This window comes from Hemibagrus wyckioides, linkage group LG26 (assembly GCF_019097595.1).
Source record: "Hemibagrus wyckioides isolate EC202008001 linkage group LG26, SWU_Hwy_1.0, whole genome shotgun sequence".
NCBI classification, from domain to species: Eukaryota; Metazoa; Chordata; class Actinopteri; order Siluriformes; family Bagridae; genus Hemibagrus; species Hemibagrus wyckioides.
The window spans coordinates 13,810,519-13,826,416 of NC_080735.1; the positions used below are offsets into that span (position 1 = coordinate 13,810,519).

The 15,898-nt window shown below is 42.1% G+C and overlaps 1 protein-coding gene across 6 annotated transcripts in view; it reads left to right on the forward strand.

Moving 5' to 3' along the window:
- The window catches only part of raph1b (Ras association (RalGDS/AF-6) and pleckstrin homology domains 1b), a 72,922-nt gene that overhangs the window by 43,675 nt on the left and 13,349 nt on the right, over positions 1-15,898 (forward strand). For 3 of the 6 annotated variants that reach the window (XM_058380115.1, XM_058380117.1, XM_058380120.1), the window contains 4 exons: positions 1,257-1,807; positions 4,258-4,344; positions 6,237-6,311; positions 15,005-15,082. In XM_058380115.1, the coding sequence (XP_058236098.1) occupies positions 1,257-1,807; positions 4,258-4,344; positions 6,237-6,311; positions 15,005-15,082 (791 nt within the window). Of the gene's footprint in view, positions 1-1,256; positions 1,808-4,257; positions 4,345-6,236; positions 6,312-14,409; positions 14,845-15,004; positions 15,083-15,898 lie in introns of those variants that run through there. The other 3 variants (XM_058380118.1, XM_058380119.1, XM_058380121.1) reach the window with 3 other exon arrangements.

Consider the following 15,898-nt stretch of genomic DNA (forward strand, 5'->3'; position numbering starts at 1 on the left):
CTAAAATGATTGACAGAATGAAAGAAAGATGTTTTAAATGCTCACTCTCTGACACACAAGTAGCTCCGCCCCTTTCCCCCAGATTGAAATTAATAATCTCTCGTTTCCTGACCATTTTCTGCCTGGAAAGCAGTGACCTCTCTTTCTGTTAAAGTTTTAGGTTTGTAAAATCTGTTAATGTATGTATTTGACTATTAGATGGCTGTATAGAGAAGTTAAGATCATTTTAGATTTATTAGGGACATCATTGAAAATTGATGGCTTATAATAGTAAAAAAAATGTATATATATATTTTGTATAAATAAAATAAATAAACTATTTTTTGGGGGGAGGCTGAAAAATGAACAAATCGTCTCAATAAAAATTATTTTAAAGGTAATGATGAAAATCAGGAGTAAAGTCAGATGTACTCAAAATGCACTGAGTCATATTTGATTGACTGAAGCGTATGTAATGTGTATACACACACACACACACACTCCATGACTCCTGGCAGGTAATGTTGCTTAACACTAACTTGCTGACTAACTTTGCCACAAGTGACAAAGTTAAAATTAAAATGATAAACAGACAACAAAAATAACCCAAGACCAACCAGGCATAACATTATGACCACCTGCCTAATTTTGTCTTGGTCCCCTTTTTGCTGCCAAAACAGCCCTGCCCCGTCCTGCACTGTGTATTCTGACACCTTTCTGTCAGAACCAGCATTAACTTCTTCAGCAATTTGAGCAACAGTAACTCGTCTGTTGGATCGGATCACACGGGTCATCCTTCTCTCCCCAAGTGCATCAATATGCCTTGACCGCCCATGACCCTGTCGCTGGTTCACCACTGTTCCTTCCTTGGACCACTTTTGATAGATACTGACCACTGCAGACCGGGAACACCCCACAAGACCTGCAGTTTTGGAGATGCTCTGATCCAGTGGTCTAGCCATCACAATTTGGCCCTTGTCAAATAGATAAATAAATAAGTGTGGAAAATACAACGGCTTTTCAGCTATCACTCTTTAAATGTCTATGACATGAGGTCTGGTAAAGAGCCTGTCTGCTGCTGAGTGGAAAATTGGACATTAGCATTGGCCAACATTTCCCTCATTCTATTTTAATAAACTATTACACTAATAAACAATTTAAATTAGCAGGTTTTGTGTTTAGAACACTTACTTATAAAGGCATGCAGTATTATATACTTACATCACTGTGTGTGTGTGTGTTTGTGTTTGTGACCTCTCTTGCTTCTCCCTCCACAGAAGCCATAAACCAGGGTGAGCCGGTGGACCTGGACGCCCTCATGGCCGACTTGTGCTCCATCGAACAGGAGCTCAGCACCATCGGCAAGCCTTCCTCCTCCTCCTCCTCTTCCTCCTCGTCTTTCTCTTCCTCCTCTTCCTCGAAGTCTCGCCAGCGGGCTACACAAGGGCGTTCGGCCAGCACCCGTCATGCCGGAGGGAGCAGTGGGGGGAGCGCGTGCAGCAGCAGCCACGCCTCACCAGCAGGTACAGTACGAGTGGGAGGCGGCCAGAGCCGACCGATGGCCTCCAACTTCTCTCTGGACGACATCACGGCCCAGCTGGAGCGGGCATCGCGGAGCATGGACGAAGCCGCTCGTCAGACCTCGGAGTCTTCCGTGAGCAACTCTCAGCTCAGGCGCGCGGGCTCGGTGGGCGGGGCCAGCGACCAGGAGGCGCGCTCTGTCAGCCGCTCATCTCACTCCAGCGTCACCTCCGTCTCCGCCTCCAGCATGGACTCGCTGGACATAAGGGGGCAGGAGAGTGAGGCGCAGAACCAAACGAGCACAGAGGTAAACACATGTAGAACTCGGATCATTTATCTCTTTTCTCCTCATCTTTGGAATTTATTTATTTTTCGGTTTCCAAAAATCATACACACTTCACAGAGTTTAGAAAAAGTTTGGAATAAAACCACAAACACAGATCAGATGGAAATCATGTGACTCCTTTCCCAGGGTGCTTTGCACTCTGAGGTCATGGAGGACAACAGAGCTCCCAGCTCCAGGGTGAGAATACAATAGTGGCACATTGCACCAGGCTTTGGCTCGACTGGGATCAGAAATTGAATTGGACTTCGGAACAGATGTGTGGAGTTTCTGCCCACACGATACACACACTGTGGCAGAAACACAGAGCCGTAAGAAAGTTTTTGGAAGATATTCTGTGGTATAAAGGGCAACATTTCTTCAGGTCATAATAGTTATTGATAGTTTGTCTGTAATATGACGAGCTAACCCTAACCAGAACTTATATATCAATAATTAACCATTGCTAGCATTGCTGGGGTATAAGAGGAGTAAAACATGCAGCTGTGTGACATGCTGCTGTAGAATAATCAGTTTCTACTAAAAATGCCAAAATATAATCACCAGAGATGTTGTGCTGCTATTAATGAATTCCTCCTTATTCCTTATACCAGAGGGATATCATTATCATAACAGTACCCCTAAATCATTACATGTGTGTTTCAGTCAGGGGTTTCATCTTAGAGTTCTCTCTCCCTCCCTCCCGCCTCTCCCTCTATCTCTCTCTCTCTCTTGTTCTCTTTTTTTCTCTCTCACACACACACACCAGTTTATCTGTACATCTTTCAGAGAGAAAATAATAAAATAAATGTAGCAACACACACACACATGAATCTGAAGGCGAGCGACCATGACTCTACTATAGTAGAATCAAATTACTTTTTTAAGATTTGTCCGGTTTAACAGAAGCCAGATGTGCTTTAACAAGCTTTGCGTCATGATGTCATTGTGTGCGTGTGTGTGTGTGTTTGGGCTCTTTTGTAATGTACATTCAAAAAACCCAAACCCAGAAAGGAACCAGCAGATTTTTAGAGCTCTTGAGAAACTGGCTTGGTAATGGTGATGACAGTGATAAAAGAAAAATGAAAGAAAATGCTTGTAAAATCTAAAAGCAGGAAATGGGGCAAAAGTTTTGCTTGGATTAGTTTTGTGTGGCAGAGAAACAAAATCTTCCGTCCTTCTAAAAGAATCATGCCTCCAACCATTAGCACTGTAGCACTGGCCAGTGGAAAGAGTTTTTTTTTTTAGTGTGCACTAGAAAAAGGCCCAGACTGTATGTGTGTGTGTGTGTGTGTGTGTGTGTGTGTGTATATATATATATATATATGTGCATGAGTGTGTCCATCCTGAATTAACCCTCTCGCCCACTGTGTGTAATCGCAATTGCCGTTTCAGCTACAGCTAATTAATAAATTATCACTGTGATGCCAGTTCTTCATGTGAGTGCATGTGTTCTAAACCCCACGCTGACAGCACGAGTGGCGCCGCTTCGCCTGCCCCTTTTGTCCAGTGTGTCATTTTTGCACGATGAGCATGACTGACCTGTCACAGCTCCTAGATCCGGGCTGCTTATATTAATCGTTTTATTAAATAGGAGCTTTATTATGCTAATTTCTAAACCGTCGGCTTTTCAGACGAGCCTACGTATCTAATTTTACACTCTTTTCAGTTTAGACTTGGCAGCTTGGGTCTTTAGAGTGTGTGTGTAAAAGGGTCAGAGGATATGGGGGGGGGGGATTCGAGGATTGTTTACAGAAATCTAACCATTTGTACACAAAAAAAAAAGTACATGAATGAGCTTTTTCTCAAATCTGATTGGTTGAAAGGTTTTGTAAGTCAAATTCATATATAATCAGGTTTATTCTAATAGCTTATCAGTTCTATAGAAACTCATTCACAAGACTCAACAGACTGATTAAACGTTTTATTTTTTAACAAATAAAATAGATGTTTATTTATGTTTAGGGAAGCAGACTCCAGGCTGAGAACTCTGTAACCGTCTTATTAGCATAAAGAAAGTGGTTTAAAAGAAAAAAGACGAGTGTTTATAGATAGATAGATAGATAGATAGATAGATAGATAGATAGATAGATAGATAGATAGATAGATAGATAGATAGATAGATAGATAGATAGATAGATAGATAGTGCTTATAGCAAGTGATAACAGGAATCTGTTTTCTTTCCACAGAAGTTCCACACCATTCATAACAATAAACCGTAAAAACGTTTAGGATTAGGAATAGGATTGAGAGTTTAGAAAAGAAAAAGAAGTTTCTGGAGCAAAAGTGAGCTAAACATGATCACATGACTTGAACCTTTGACCTTATGCTTTCCATGTTCCCAACCTCTCCTTGCCTGCTTGCATGATTGACATGTCTCTCTTTACCTGTATGTCTGTGATGTCACCGCTTGGCCCGTCCCCCCTTTTCCCAGCATGCCTCACTGAGAAGAGTCAATGGTAACGCTGCCAGACGGCACCTAGACTTCTCCTCCCGCGAGGGGGAAGTGGATCAGTGCACTGTAAGTGTGTGTGTGTGTGTGTGTGATGAACGTGAATGTTACCTCAAATTACTCCAGATTTACATTCCTCACTCTCATATAGCTGCAGATTTTTGCTATTAGTTTTAATGCCGTTGCTAAATGGTAGTTCGTTATAATAAACCAAGGGGTTTAAGGGGTTAACTACATTATGAAGAATCTAGTCTTAGCTAAAATAACATTTAGGAAGTAGTAATAATTTTTCTTAACCAAACACATTTCTAAACCTAGTGTTTGTACACTTCTACACGATTTCTTTGCAACTATATATGGAGCATTTTAGCATACTTCCTATATATATATTTTTCATTATACTTTCATTATTTTATTATACTACATTTTTTTTCAAGACTCATTGGCTGTTTTTAGGTAAATCTACCATATAGGTCACTTCCTGTCCTCTAACGATTGCCATTCTATGTCATTGTTTTGTTGATATGGAAACTTTTCCCCCAAATTCCCTCATATTGCTTTGGTTCCCATGTTGAGTTTACTTCCAGTTGCCACAAGATCCCAATAAAAGACGAATCCCTACTACAAAAAAACACCCCTTTGACCACATCATCCCACGTAAAATAAACTGATTTTGATATGAATTGTATCGTTGGAACACATCACTGTCTCCATTATCAGAATAAATGTAAAACCAAATATTTTGCCATTTTTTAAAAGGGTTTATACGGTGGCCGAGAAGAGCACGACAAAATAACAAATCCAAAAACACAATGAGAATTTAGACAAACCGGAAAAAGTAGGTATAGTTTGCGAATCAAATTCTTAACGCTGATTGGACGAGACACCCGTCACTCGAGATACACGGATGTACAGCAGGCTGCAGCAGTATAAGGTGGATTCATGTGTGTATGAACACAGCTCTGCTCTTATAACGCTCCTTACAACGCTCCTTACAACGATCTGAGATAGTTTGGTCTTCTGCATTCTTTAGGCGTGTTTTTAGCTATAAATATAAATATATATGTTTGTTATTCTCTTTAAAAGTCTTAAAGTTGCTTTAAAGTGAAGGCAGAACTCCAGACATGTACAAGAAATAGTTAGATACACAATTTCCTACTTCTTGTACACCCTGAGTGACAGATGTCTCGTCCAATCAGCTGTAAGTATTCCATTCGCAATCTATACCTACCTCTTCCTGTTTGTCTGAACTGTCCTCGGATTCGTTATTTTGTTTTGCACTTCTCTGCCTCCGTAGGTTTACAGTAGTTTCCTGTACCAAATGATGAAAACACAAGTGATGTTCTGGTGTGTGAAAATCAAACCCACAGTTTCTGGACGGTTGTGCAGGTTAAGAAACCTACCACAGTCTCACATTCCTATTGCACGAAGGTGTGTTGATGGCTCTGCCCACTTTGCATCAAAATTGACGCTTTACAATTGCCACTTTCAAGCGACATTATGATTTGGTCTACTTTATCACGACATCAGTTTTGTTGTGAACACAGGCAGATCTGAGCGCTGATATCTGATACTGACAGAGATACAGTCAGCAATTAACTACGGAGTGACCGAAATGGTAGACCAACCTGATAAAATGACCAGTGAAGAACCTTGATTATAAATTAAAGATCTAAATATCCATTTCTGATTGGACGAATCATTCCAACACAACTGACCCAGGCTTACTGACTCCTGGAGTGTTGATCATGTTTATCCATCACGTTGTATTTATTCACACTTCTTTATTTCCTGATGTATTTATCATCTCTCCCCCCCGCCTCCTGTTCAGTTAATGCACCACAATCAACACGATTGCATCGCTTTCACACTTCTTTAAATGATCGATTGTCCAGATCACGAATATTGCTCATTGTGCACTGACTGATCTTGTTTGTCTTTCTCCTTTGCCGTTGTTAAAGCACTCCTACCTGGACAGGGAGACCTCTCTGATTCTCAAAAGCATTGCAGGAAAGCCCTCTCACCTGCTGACCAAGGTGACGCCTTTCGCTTGCTCCTTCTTTCCTTTTTTTTTTTTTTGGTTAAACAAAAATCACTCTGCATGTGAATGATCTGTGTTCATCAATGCCTCCTAACCCCACAGCCAGAGTCATCTGATTTGCATAGCCTCACCCTGATCGCTTTTCTGCATCTGCCACGCCCACACGATTAGAAGCTCCTCCCTCTTACGTTCTCTCTACAGGGGTTTTGTTGTGTTATTATTGAGACAGTCCTGATGAAAGGTTTTAAATATTAAACCCAGAGATATCGTTTACGATCTTGACGTCGTTTAAGATCAGCTGATCTTAAATCGGTGGAAAAGGAAACCAGCCTGGTCAACCTGACGGTATACAGAGATCTAAGAGAGATTTGTGTTGTGGTTAATTGTTAGTTTCCTGTAAAGAAAATCAAATGACCATCAATATTTTGTACGTATTATGTGAACTAAACCAAGCTTTAATCTACTAAATCTGTTTATCCGATAGGTTTCAAACATCAACGAACCAAAATATCGACACAGTAATTTTTTCATTACCTTAAAATAAGAGCACAAAGATTGTAAATTGTCCTTAGTACAGTTGCAGCTTCGTTACTATCATGTGGATGTAAATATTATGAAAGTCTCTTAGAGAGTCTGTGCCCAGTTTCCGAAATATGGCTTAATGAGGATTAAGTGTGCTAACGTGTATAAAATGATGTAGTAGCTGTAGTGCTTTCAGGAAAAAGTAAACGCAGATGGTTTGTATTTTTTTAGACATCCCAGACATGACAGGAAATGATCGATGAAATTATTAATGTTTCTCGTTAAATGCTGATCTAGGAATGGTTCTAGACCTTCTTGTCGTAATCCGCCTCGTTACACGGAAACTAATCCTAGATCAGTACTGTTTTTTTTTTTATATGTGCATTTTATATTTACGCTCTTCATAAAGGGTTCTTTAGCTTGGTAAGGGTTCACAACTTCCTTTATTGCGCTTGGAGAGACGTCTCTCATAGACAGCGGTTCTATATGGTAAGGTTTTCATCAGGGGAACAAACTGAAGAACTCTATTTTATTTTTTTTTTTTTTACTAAAACTGTGAAGATATTGTGCATGGATTTCAACTTGATTTACTTTCACACCAGCAGGACATGTATGTGTATTATTTTTCTTTACCATCCAGTGTTTCCAGCATCGATTAAACCTGATGGGATTATTGGAGATGTTAAAGTCGAGTTTTATTTTGTTTCACGTTTCCTTTGTGTTTAAATGTAAGGAGAAAGTCTGACAGTAGGTGAGAGATCCTGTTCAGTTCACATGTTTGAATCCCAGGATCAGTGATCTGCTGGAAGTTGTAAATTTCCCATTGGGATGAATAAAATATCTATCTATCTATCTATCTATCTATCTATCTATCTATCTATCTATCTATCTATCTATCTATCTATCTATCTATCTACCTACCTACCTACCTAACCGTCTATCTATCTATCTATCTATCTATCTATCTATCTATCTACCTATCTACCTACCTACCTACCTACCTACCTACCTAACCGTCTGTCTATCTATCTATCTATCTATCTATCTATCTATCTATCTATCTATCTACCTACCTACCTACCTACCTAACCGTCTATCTATCTATCTATCTATCTATCTATCTACCTACCTACCTACCTACCTACCTACCTAACCGTCTATCTATCTATCTATCTATCTATCTATCTATCTATCTATCTATCTATCTATCTATCTATCTATCTATCTATCTATCTATCTATCTACCTACCTACCTACCTACCTACCTACCTAACCGTCTATCTATCTATCTATCTATCTATCTATCTATCTATCTATCTATCTATCTATCTATCTATCTATCTATCTATCTATCTATCTATCTATCTACCTACCTACCTACCTACCTACCTACCTACCTACCTACCTAACCGTCTATCTATCTATCTATCTATCTATCTATCTATCTATCTATCTATCTATCTATCTATCTATCTATCTATCTATCTACCTATCTACCTACCTACCTACCTACCTATCTACCTACCTAACCATCTATCTATCTATCTATCTATCTATCTATCTATCTATCTATCTATCTATCTATCTATCTATCTATCTATCTATCTATCTATCTATCTATCTATCTATCTATCTATCTACCTACCTACCTACCTACCCATCTATCTATCTATCTACCTAACCATCTATCTATCTACCTACCTACCTATCTACCTACCTAACCATCTATCTATCTATCTATCTATCTATCTATCTATCTATCTATCTATCTATCTATCTATCTATCTATCTATCTATCTATCTATCTACCTATCTACCTACCTAACCATCTATCTATCTATCTATCTATCTATCTATCTATCTATCTATCTATCTATCTATCTATCTATCTATCTTACAGTGATCTCTTTCTGATACTACAGTACGTAAGTGCTCTCCTTCTCTCACAGTCCACCAGCAGCCGTTTGAAAAGCTGTATCTTCAAGGACGTCTGGTAGCTTTTGTGCTAGCTCGACAACTAAAAGTGTAATAAAGCTGATCAGGCAGCCCTTCCCTTAAACTGTAATCGAAATCAGAACTTCAACTTCAAAATCAGAGCTATCTAAGTTCAGTTAAGTTTAGCTACTCAAATAACCAACGCTCAAGTCTAACACGGACTTAACATGTTATAATATTTTATTTTATTTAATCCTTGATTCTTTTAAGACCAAGCAGCAATATTTCGTCATGCTAAATGATCGAGCCAGGTGTTTTTGTAGCAAACATGTTTTCAAGTAAGACAGCTGTGTAATGCCATGTGACTACCGGGGTTTATCCACACTGAGGAATGTAGTGAGTGAACATTAACACTCAGGATGGCGCACCACTCCAGCGTTTAGCTCTACAGGTTATTGTGTACGTATGTGGAGGTTGTTTGCGTGCTTAGAGCTTTAAGGATTTCCGGGTATTTACAGAGAGAGACTCAGAATCTGACAGGAGCTGGAAGTGTGTTTTTGGCTGCATAAGTGTGTGTGTATACGGCAATAAACATGCACATGTAAACTTTTGATTGGTTTCTGGAACATGCAACGTCTCAGAGGGACTTTAATCATCTTACAAAATATAAACCATCTTTCTCGGTGTGTCTCTGTCACACAAACACACATGAAAACATTTCTCCAGAGCCATTAGATGTACTCATGTGCCCCCAACACTGTCCTCCTGTGTGCCCCCAACACTGTCCTCCTGTGTGCCCCCAACACTGTCCTCCTGTGTGCCCCCAACACTGTCCTCCTGTGTGCCCCCAACACTGTCCTCCTGTGTGCCCCCAACACTGTCCTCCTGTGTGCCCCCAACACTGTCCTCCTGTGTGCCCCCAACACTGTCCTCCTGTGTGCCCCCAACACTGTCCTCCTGTGCCCCAACACTGTCCTCCTGTGCCCCAACACTGTCCTCCTGTATGCCTCAACACTGTCCTCCTGTGTGCCGCAATACTGTCCTCTTGTGTGCCCCAACACTGTCCTCCTGTGTGCCCCCAACAATATCCTCCTGTGTGCCCCCAACACTGTCCTTATGTATGCCTCAACACTGTCCTCCTGTGTGCTGCAATACTGTCCTCCTGTGCCTCAACACTGTCCTCCTGTGTGCCGCAATACTGTCCTCCTGTGTGCCGCAATACTGTCCTCTTGTGTGCCCCAACACTGTCCTCCTGTGCCCCCCCAAAACTGTCCTCCTGTGCCCCCCCAAAACTGTCCTCCTGTGTGCCCCCAAAACTGTCCTCCTGTGTGCCCCCAACAATATCCTCCTGTGTGCCCCCAACACTGTCCTTATGTATGCCTCAACACTGTCCTCCTGTGTGCTGCAATACTGTCCTCCTGTGCCTCAACACTGTCCTCCTGTGTGCCGCAATACTGTCCTCCTGTGTGCCGCAATACTGTCCTCTTGTGTGCCCCAACACTGTCCTCCTGTGCCCCCCCAAAACTGTCCTCCTGTGCCCCCCCAAAACTGTCCTCCTGTGTGCCCCCAACACTGTCCTCCTGTGTGCCCCAACACCGTCCTCCTGTGTGCCCCCAACACCGTCCTCCTGTGTGCCCCAACACCGTCCTCCTGTGTGCCCCCAACAACGTCCTCCTGTGTGCCCCCAACACCGTCCTCCTGTGTGCCCCCAACACCGTCCTCCTGTGTGCCCCCAACACCGTCCTCCTGTGTGCCCCCAACACCGTCCTCCTGTGTGCCCCCAACACCGTCCTCCTGTGTGCCCCCAACACTCTCCTCCTGTGTGCCCCCAACACTCTCCTCCTGTGTGCCCCCAACACTCTCCTCCTGTGTGCCCCAACACTCTCCTCCTGTGTGCCCCCCAACACTGTCCTTCTGTGTACACCTAAACTGTCCTCCTGTGTGCCCCCAACACTGTCCTCCTACACACTCTCACACTGTCCTCATGCACACTCACACTGTCCTCTGAGTATCTTGTAAAGCTCTCTATCTGAGATGGGGATAAAAAGCATTCCACTGAATCATTTATTGAAAAATAATTTTGAAAAACAGCGGCCTGAAAACAAACTGTCTGTTGTTTATCTTTCAGACTTAATTTATAAATATGGGTTTGCATCTGTTGGGTGAGAAGGTCCATATCCGGCATCATTCTCATCCCAGCCGGTCTCAATGCCTGATGAAAATATTCGTCACTGATCCTTGATCTTATTGCCTCTTCTTGCAGTGTTCATTAATTTCAATCCTGCGAAGGTTTGCTCACAGATATAAGTGCTGCCAACGACGGTAGACAGCTTGAAGACTGTGTTTTTTTGATGTTCAGGAAAGTGTGGGGAGTTGGGTAAGGAGGCTCAGAAGTCAATCAGACTGTTTGCCCCGAATCCGTCTTTCAAAGCATCACAGTTCTGCAATTCAGCCAGCTCCGTTTCATAACAAGGCGAGGCGTCTTTCTGTCAGTAAGGAACGGGTTTCATAAAAAGATGAATGTCATTTGCGTAGAGATCCTTCGACACATTTTATGGCTGGGAATGGGATCACTGGTTTCACAGCAAGATCATAAGAACTTTCCTCTTGTATTTGTCCTAGAAGCAGTGTTAATTTGGCTTTGAATGCTTTCGCGTGACACATCATACCTAAGCTGCAATCTGCAATCCTACCATTTCTGTTCTGGATCCGTGAGCTGTGTCAAAGTTTAGCTTTTTGTCTGAAGAAACGTGTTGATCTTGGAAATTAGCAGTCGCAAAACTCCACTCGACTCAACTCAACTCGGGGGAAGTGGAGCTGTTGGTGGTTAGGCCTGTTTGCTCTGATAAAGTTTACACATGGCATCACAGCCTTCATGACAGAATTCTGGGTTCACTGGTGGATAAGTCAGTGCATGTGTTGTCGTGTTTATCTATTTCCTTATCGACGAAGCCAAGCAGCCTCCGGTGTTCTATCGACCATGCTCGGTTCACCGCCGGTTATCACTTTCGTCAGCTTTGCCCAGTCAAGTCTCAAATATTCCATCGTTTGGTGAACCATCTCAAAATGACCCTGTCCTGTTGTTGCACTATTGTCATATAACTACAGCAGTGGTGGCTCAAGTGGTGAACGCTCTTGGTTGTTGATCAGAGGATCGGGGTTCAAGCCCCAGCACCACTGTTGGGTAATTGAGCAAGGCTGTTTACCCTCCCTGCTCCAGGGGTGCTGTATCGTTGCTGCCCCTGTGCTCTGACCCCAACTTCCTCAGCTGGGATATGCGAAGAAAAGAATCCCACTGCGCTGTAATGTGTGCGGCGATAATAAAGGCATCATGCCCTCAGTTCTTCTTCTTCATAAGAAGCTGAGCAGCGTTTTGTATGTCTTTCCTAGAGGGAAGAAAGTCAGTTTTTGTTTTAAGCTTGTCTTTATTTCTTCTGTCCTTCTCACGATAAGGATTCTTCTCTAATAGTCGAATTGTCTTTTCAGCAGCAGCTACTAGCAACCTTTTCTTTCCCTCAAAAACTTCTACCCATCTGAGAAAGGTTTTCTGCTGCATGATATTAGCTTGCCAGCCTTAAAGCTGGCCCGGATGCAGGACCGGTTCAGTTGAGCTGGTCTTAAAAATGAATTCTGCTGCATCACTTTGCTTACAATATCTTTGGCCTCTTATTGATGGCAGATGTTGTATTCTTTGAAACCTTGACACAGCCTCTCTGCAAATCAGACAAATCCTTATTTTCCGTGCTATAAATGAAGTAAACGTTAGTCCATTGCTGCTACTACTACTACTTCATTTCACACCATTACCGATCGGAAAACTGGTTAGCTTATAAACCCTCTATTAGACGGTAACAATCCCAGAAAAAACAAGCTACCAGAAACTTTTTAACTCCAGGTGGCTCCCTCAGGACAAAATGTCTGACTTAATGTAACGGAGCCTAAGCTTGAGGGTCGTTCTTTTGTGAATTATGTAGAGGGTCAACCGAAATGTATTGTCGATGTGGTTCCACAGTGGAGATGGCTGCAGGTTGGGAAGCTCTACAAGAGGGATTTGGTGGGGGGGGGAGTATTTCTTTAACAATGACGAGAAGAGAGACTGAACTGAGCTCACTTTATTTATTCTGTATGAGCACAGAGACGGCACGGTGAATTACAGAACATGGAAAAGAGAGAGCGAAGGAGGAAGAGGAAGGGGGGGCAGAGGAAGGCAAGAGACTTCAAAGAGAATTTGAATATTTTTGTAACAGTCTCTGCAAAGCCTGTTATCTCTCTCTCTCTCTCTCTCTCTCTCTCTCTCTCTTTCTTAGATGAATCTACCCTAGACAAAGAGCTGCAAGATTTCTGCATGCCCATGTATTTTTCGCTCTAAATTCTTTCTTTTTCATTTTCATTTTTATATATACGTTTCCTCCGTATTGTATCTCTCACTCACTCTGCCTTTACCTCCATCTCCATCACTCTCTCCCGGCCAAAAAGACAGAAAATGAAGCAGAGTGACAGAAATTAAAGGCAGAATGATGATCATTTCTCCCAAGTACATAAATAAAAAGTGTATCATTAAAGAGAGTCGACTCTCAGAATTTCCCAAACCGACGCTTTTCTTTTCCCAGTCTGATATAAAAGGGCCGAAGGGATCCGTCTGCTCAGACTCTCTGTGATTGGCCACCGGAAAGAAGGTCATGGAAACGGCACCGTCTGATTGGCTCTTGGGTTTTATCTGTATATACCGATTGGTGCAGATGGTCTTCTGTGAAGGCTTCTCGTGTTTGAGAGGGGGATTAGACCTCAAGATTGGACACAGTCCCGGAGAAATGCAGCTGTTCTGCAGAGCGAAAGAGTAAAAGAGGTGCAGGCATGAAGCCGTGAGAGAGAAAGACGGCGAGATACAGAGAGAGAGACAGAAGGAGGACGAGGAACGACTGTGAGACAGTAGAGTGGAGATGGCCAGGGATGCAGTGACTTAACTAAAGGGGACTAATGCAGAGTAAGAAAGACATTCAGGGACAAAGAGAGACCGAAAAGAAGGGAGAAGAACAAACTGGGAGACACCAAGAGAGATTAAGAGTAAGAGAAATACTGGGCAGGATAGGGAGAAAGAAAATGGAAAAAGTTGAAAATTGACAGAAAATGGGAGAGACAGACAGAAAGAAACCCAGAGACCAAAAAAGAATGTGCCTGGAGGAGTGAAGGAGGGAAAAGACTGAGAGAAGGACAGATGGACAGAGAGAGAGAGAGAGAGAAGAGAAAGTTAGATGAAAGCAGGAAAGCTGATCAGAACCAGCGGGGACGTAGAGAAAGATAGATACAGGAAAGTAGGAAGACAGAAAAACAGAAAACATGGAGAGAGAAATGGCACAAGGAGTGAGACAGAAAGAGGGAAGGCATTTAAGACGGAGAGAGAGAAATAAAAAAAAGTTGAAGGGGGCATGGTGAAAGAAAAACAGGAATGCGAGTGAATGTGTGAAGCTGAGAGATAAAGAGAAAGAGGGAGAGAGACAGACAGTTGTGGTGAATGGGGATCTCTCTCTCTCTCTCTCTCTCTCTCTCTCTCTCTCTGACCCCTCCCACTCCTCCAGAGTGCAGAGTGTAGAGCTGAAGATCAGCAGTGTCTTCTAACACCTCAGTGTGTCTCCATGTTTCCAGCTGTGTCTCATGCATTTGGACACTTCATACACACACACACGTCTATGCAGCTTCACACACCTTCTGAACAACCAGGATTGACTTTTGTTTTGTGGGTTTGTCTTTTATTTTTTCCACCATGGAGTCCACGTTTTGGCTGAAGACAATCTCTGTTGGCTTTTCTACTAAACCCACAACCGTTCTCCAGATCTTTTCTCCCGAACGAATCGACCCCCGGTTTCATCTGTGATATTTTCGGCTTTCGCTGTGGACTTTTTATATGAAAAAAAAAAACAATCGTTGGTTCTCCAAAGGGTTGGAGAGACGGGATGGGATGTGCGAGTAGGTCCTGAGCGTAGCGAGTCGAGCGCATGCAGAGACACAAGCTGCCGTGTGTTTGGGTTTGAGGAGCGAACATGGACATGATGACTGCATGTTGGAGGGGACAGGTAGGGCTCAGTACCAGGGGACGTGAGAGGACCAGATATCCACCCTGCGAAACGATTCTTATTCAATACACAACGATCCTGCTGGTGTGAAGCTAGTTTTATGTGTTGCACATGTCCGTGTGTGGTTTTTTGTGCGCTAACGTTGTTCTGTGTTTTGTAGGAGGAGCAGGCTGCCAAAGCAAAGGCGGAAAAAATTCGTGTGGCTCTGGAGAAAATTAAGGAAGCACAGGTCAAAAAGGTGGGTGTTGCAAAGCCGTGTGTGTTGGGGAGGGTTTGAGGGGTTCAAGGGTTTGGCAATACTGCAAAAATATCCTATTCTGCCGTAGCTAACAAAGAGCCAGGGCGGCCCCAGGGGAAAATGGGGAAAATTAAGTTTTTACTGATTTTAAAAAGTGAATGAATAATAAGTTTATAGATGCAATCATCAAAATGTATCCTGCTGCTATTTATTATGAATTTATGTGAGTGTATATATATTTATAACTGTGTGTAGATATTCATTAACATTCACTATGTGACAAAAGCAGGAGGTTTAATACATCTTTAGGCAGATTGATGTTTAGGCTTCTCGTCTTTGGCCCATAGCAGCCTGTTAACGGACACAAAGGATGCGTCCCAATTCACATATTATCCTTCTTAAGTAAAAGTTGGGATATTATTTGTGTTTTCTTTATTTTTTGGCATTCTTTAGTTCACACAAGCCTATGACAATTACATATTGTCATAGAGAAATTGCCCTTTCATTCAAAATTCCATTAGGGTTAATAAGTAAAATAAGCATTTTGCCACAATCTTTCATAAAAGATAGGAATGTTTACTTAAAGTTGAGGCATCAACGTATGTTATACATCCAGTACAATGTCTAGTTATTTGCCAAGATTTCCCACACTGATTTTTTTTAACAGCGTAGTACGGATTATAATAAGATTAATACGAGGATTTCAAAGGAAATGGCTGTTTATGATCCTCTCTATATTGCACTATGATGACAAAAATGACATTCATAATGCAGTCAATTAATGCAAATGGAAGTTTAATCGACTCTTCATTAATT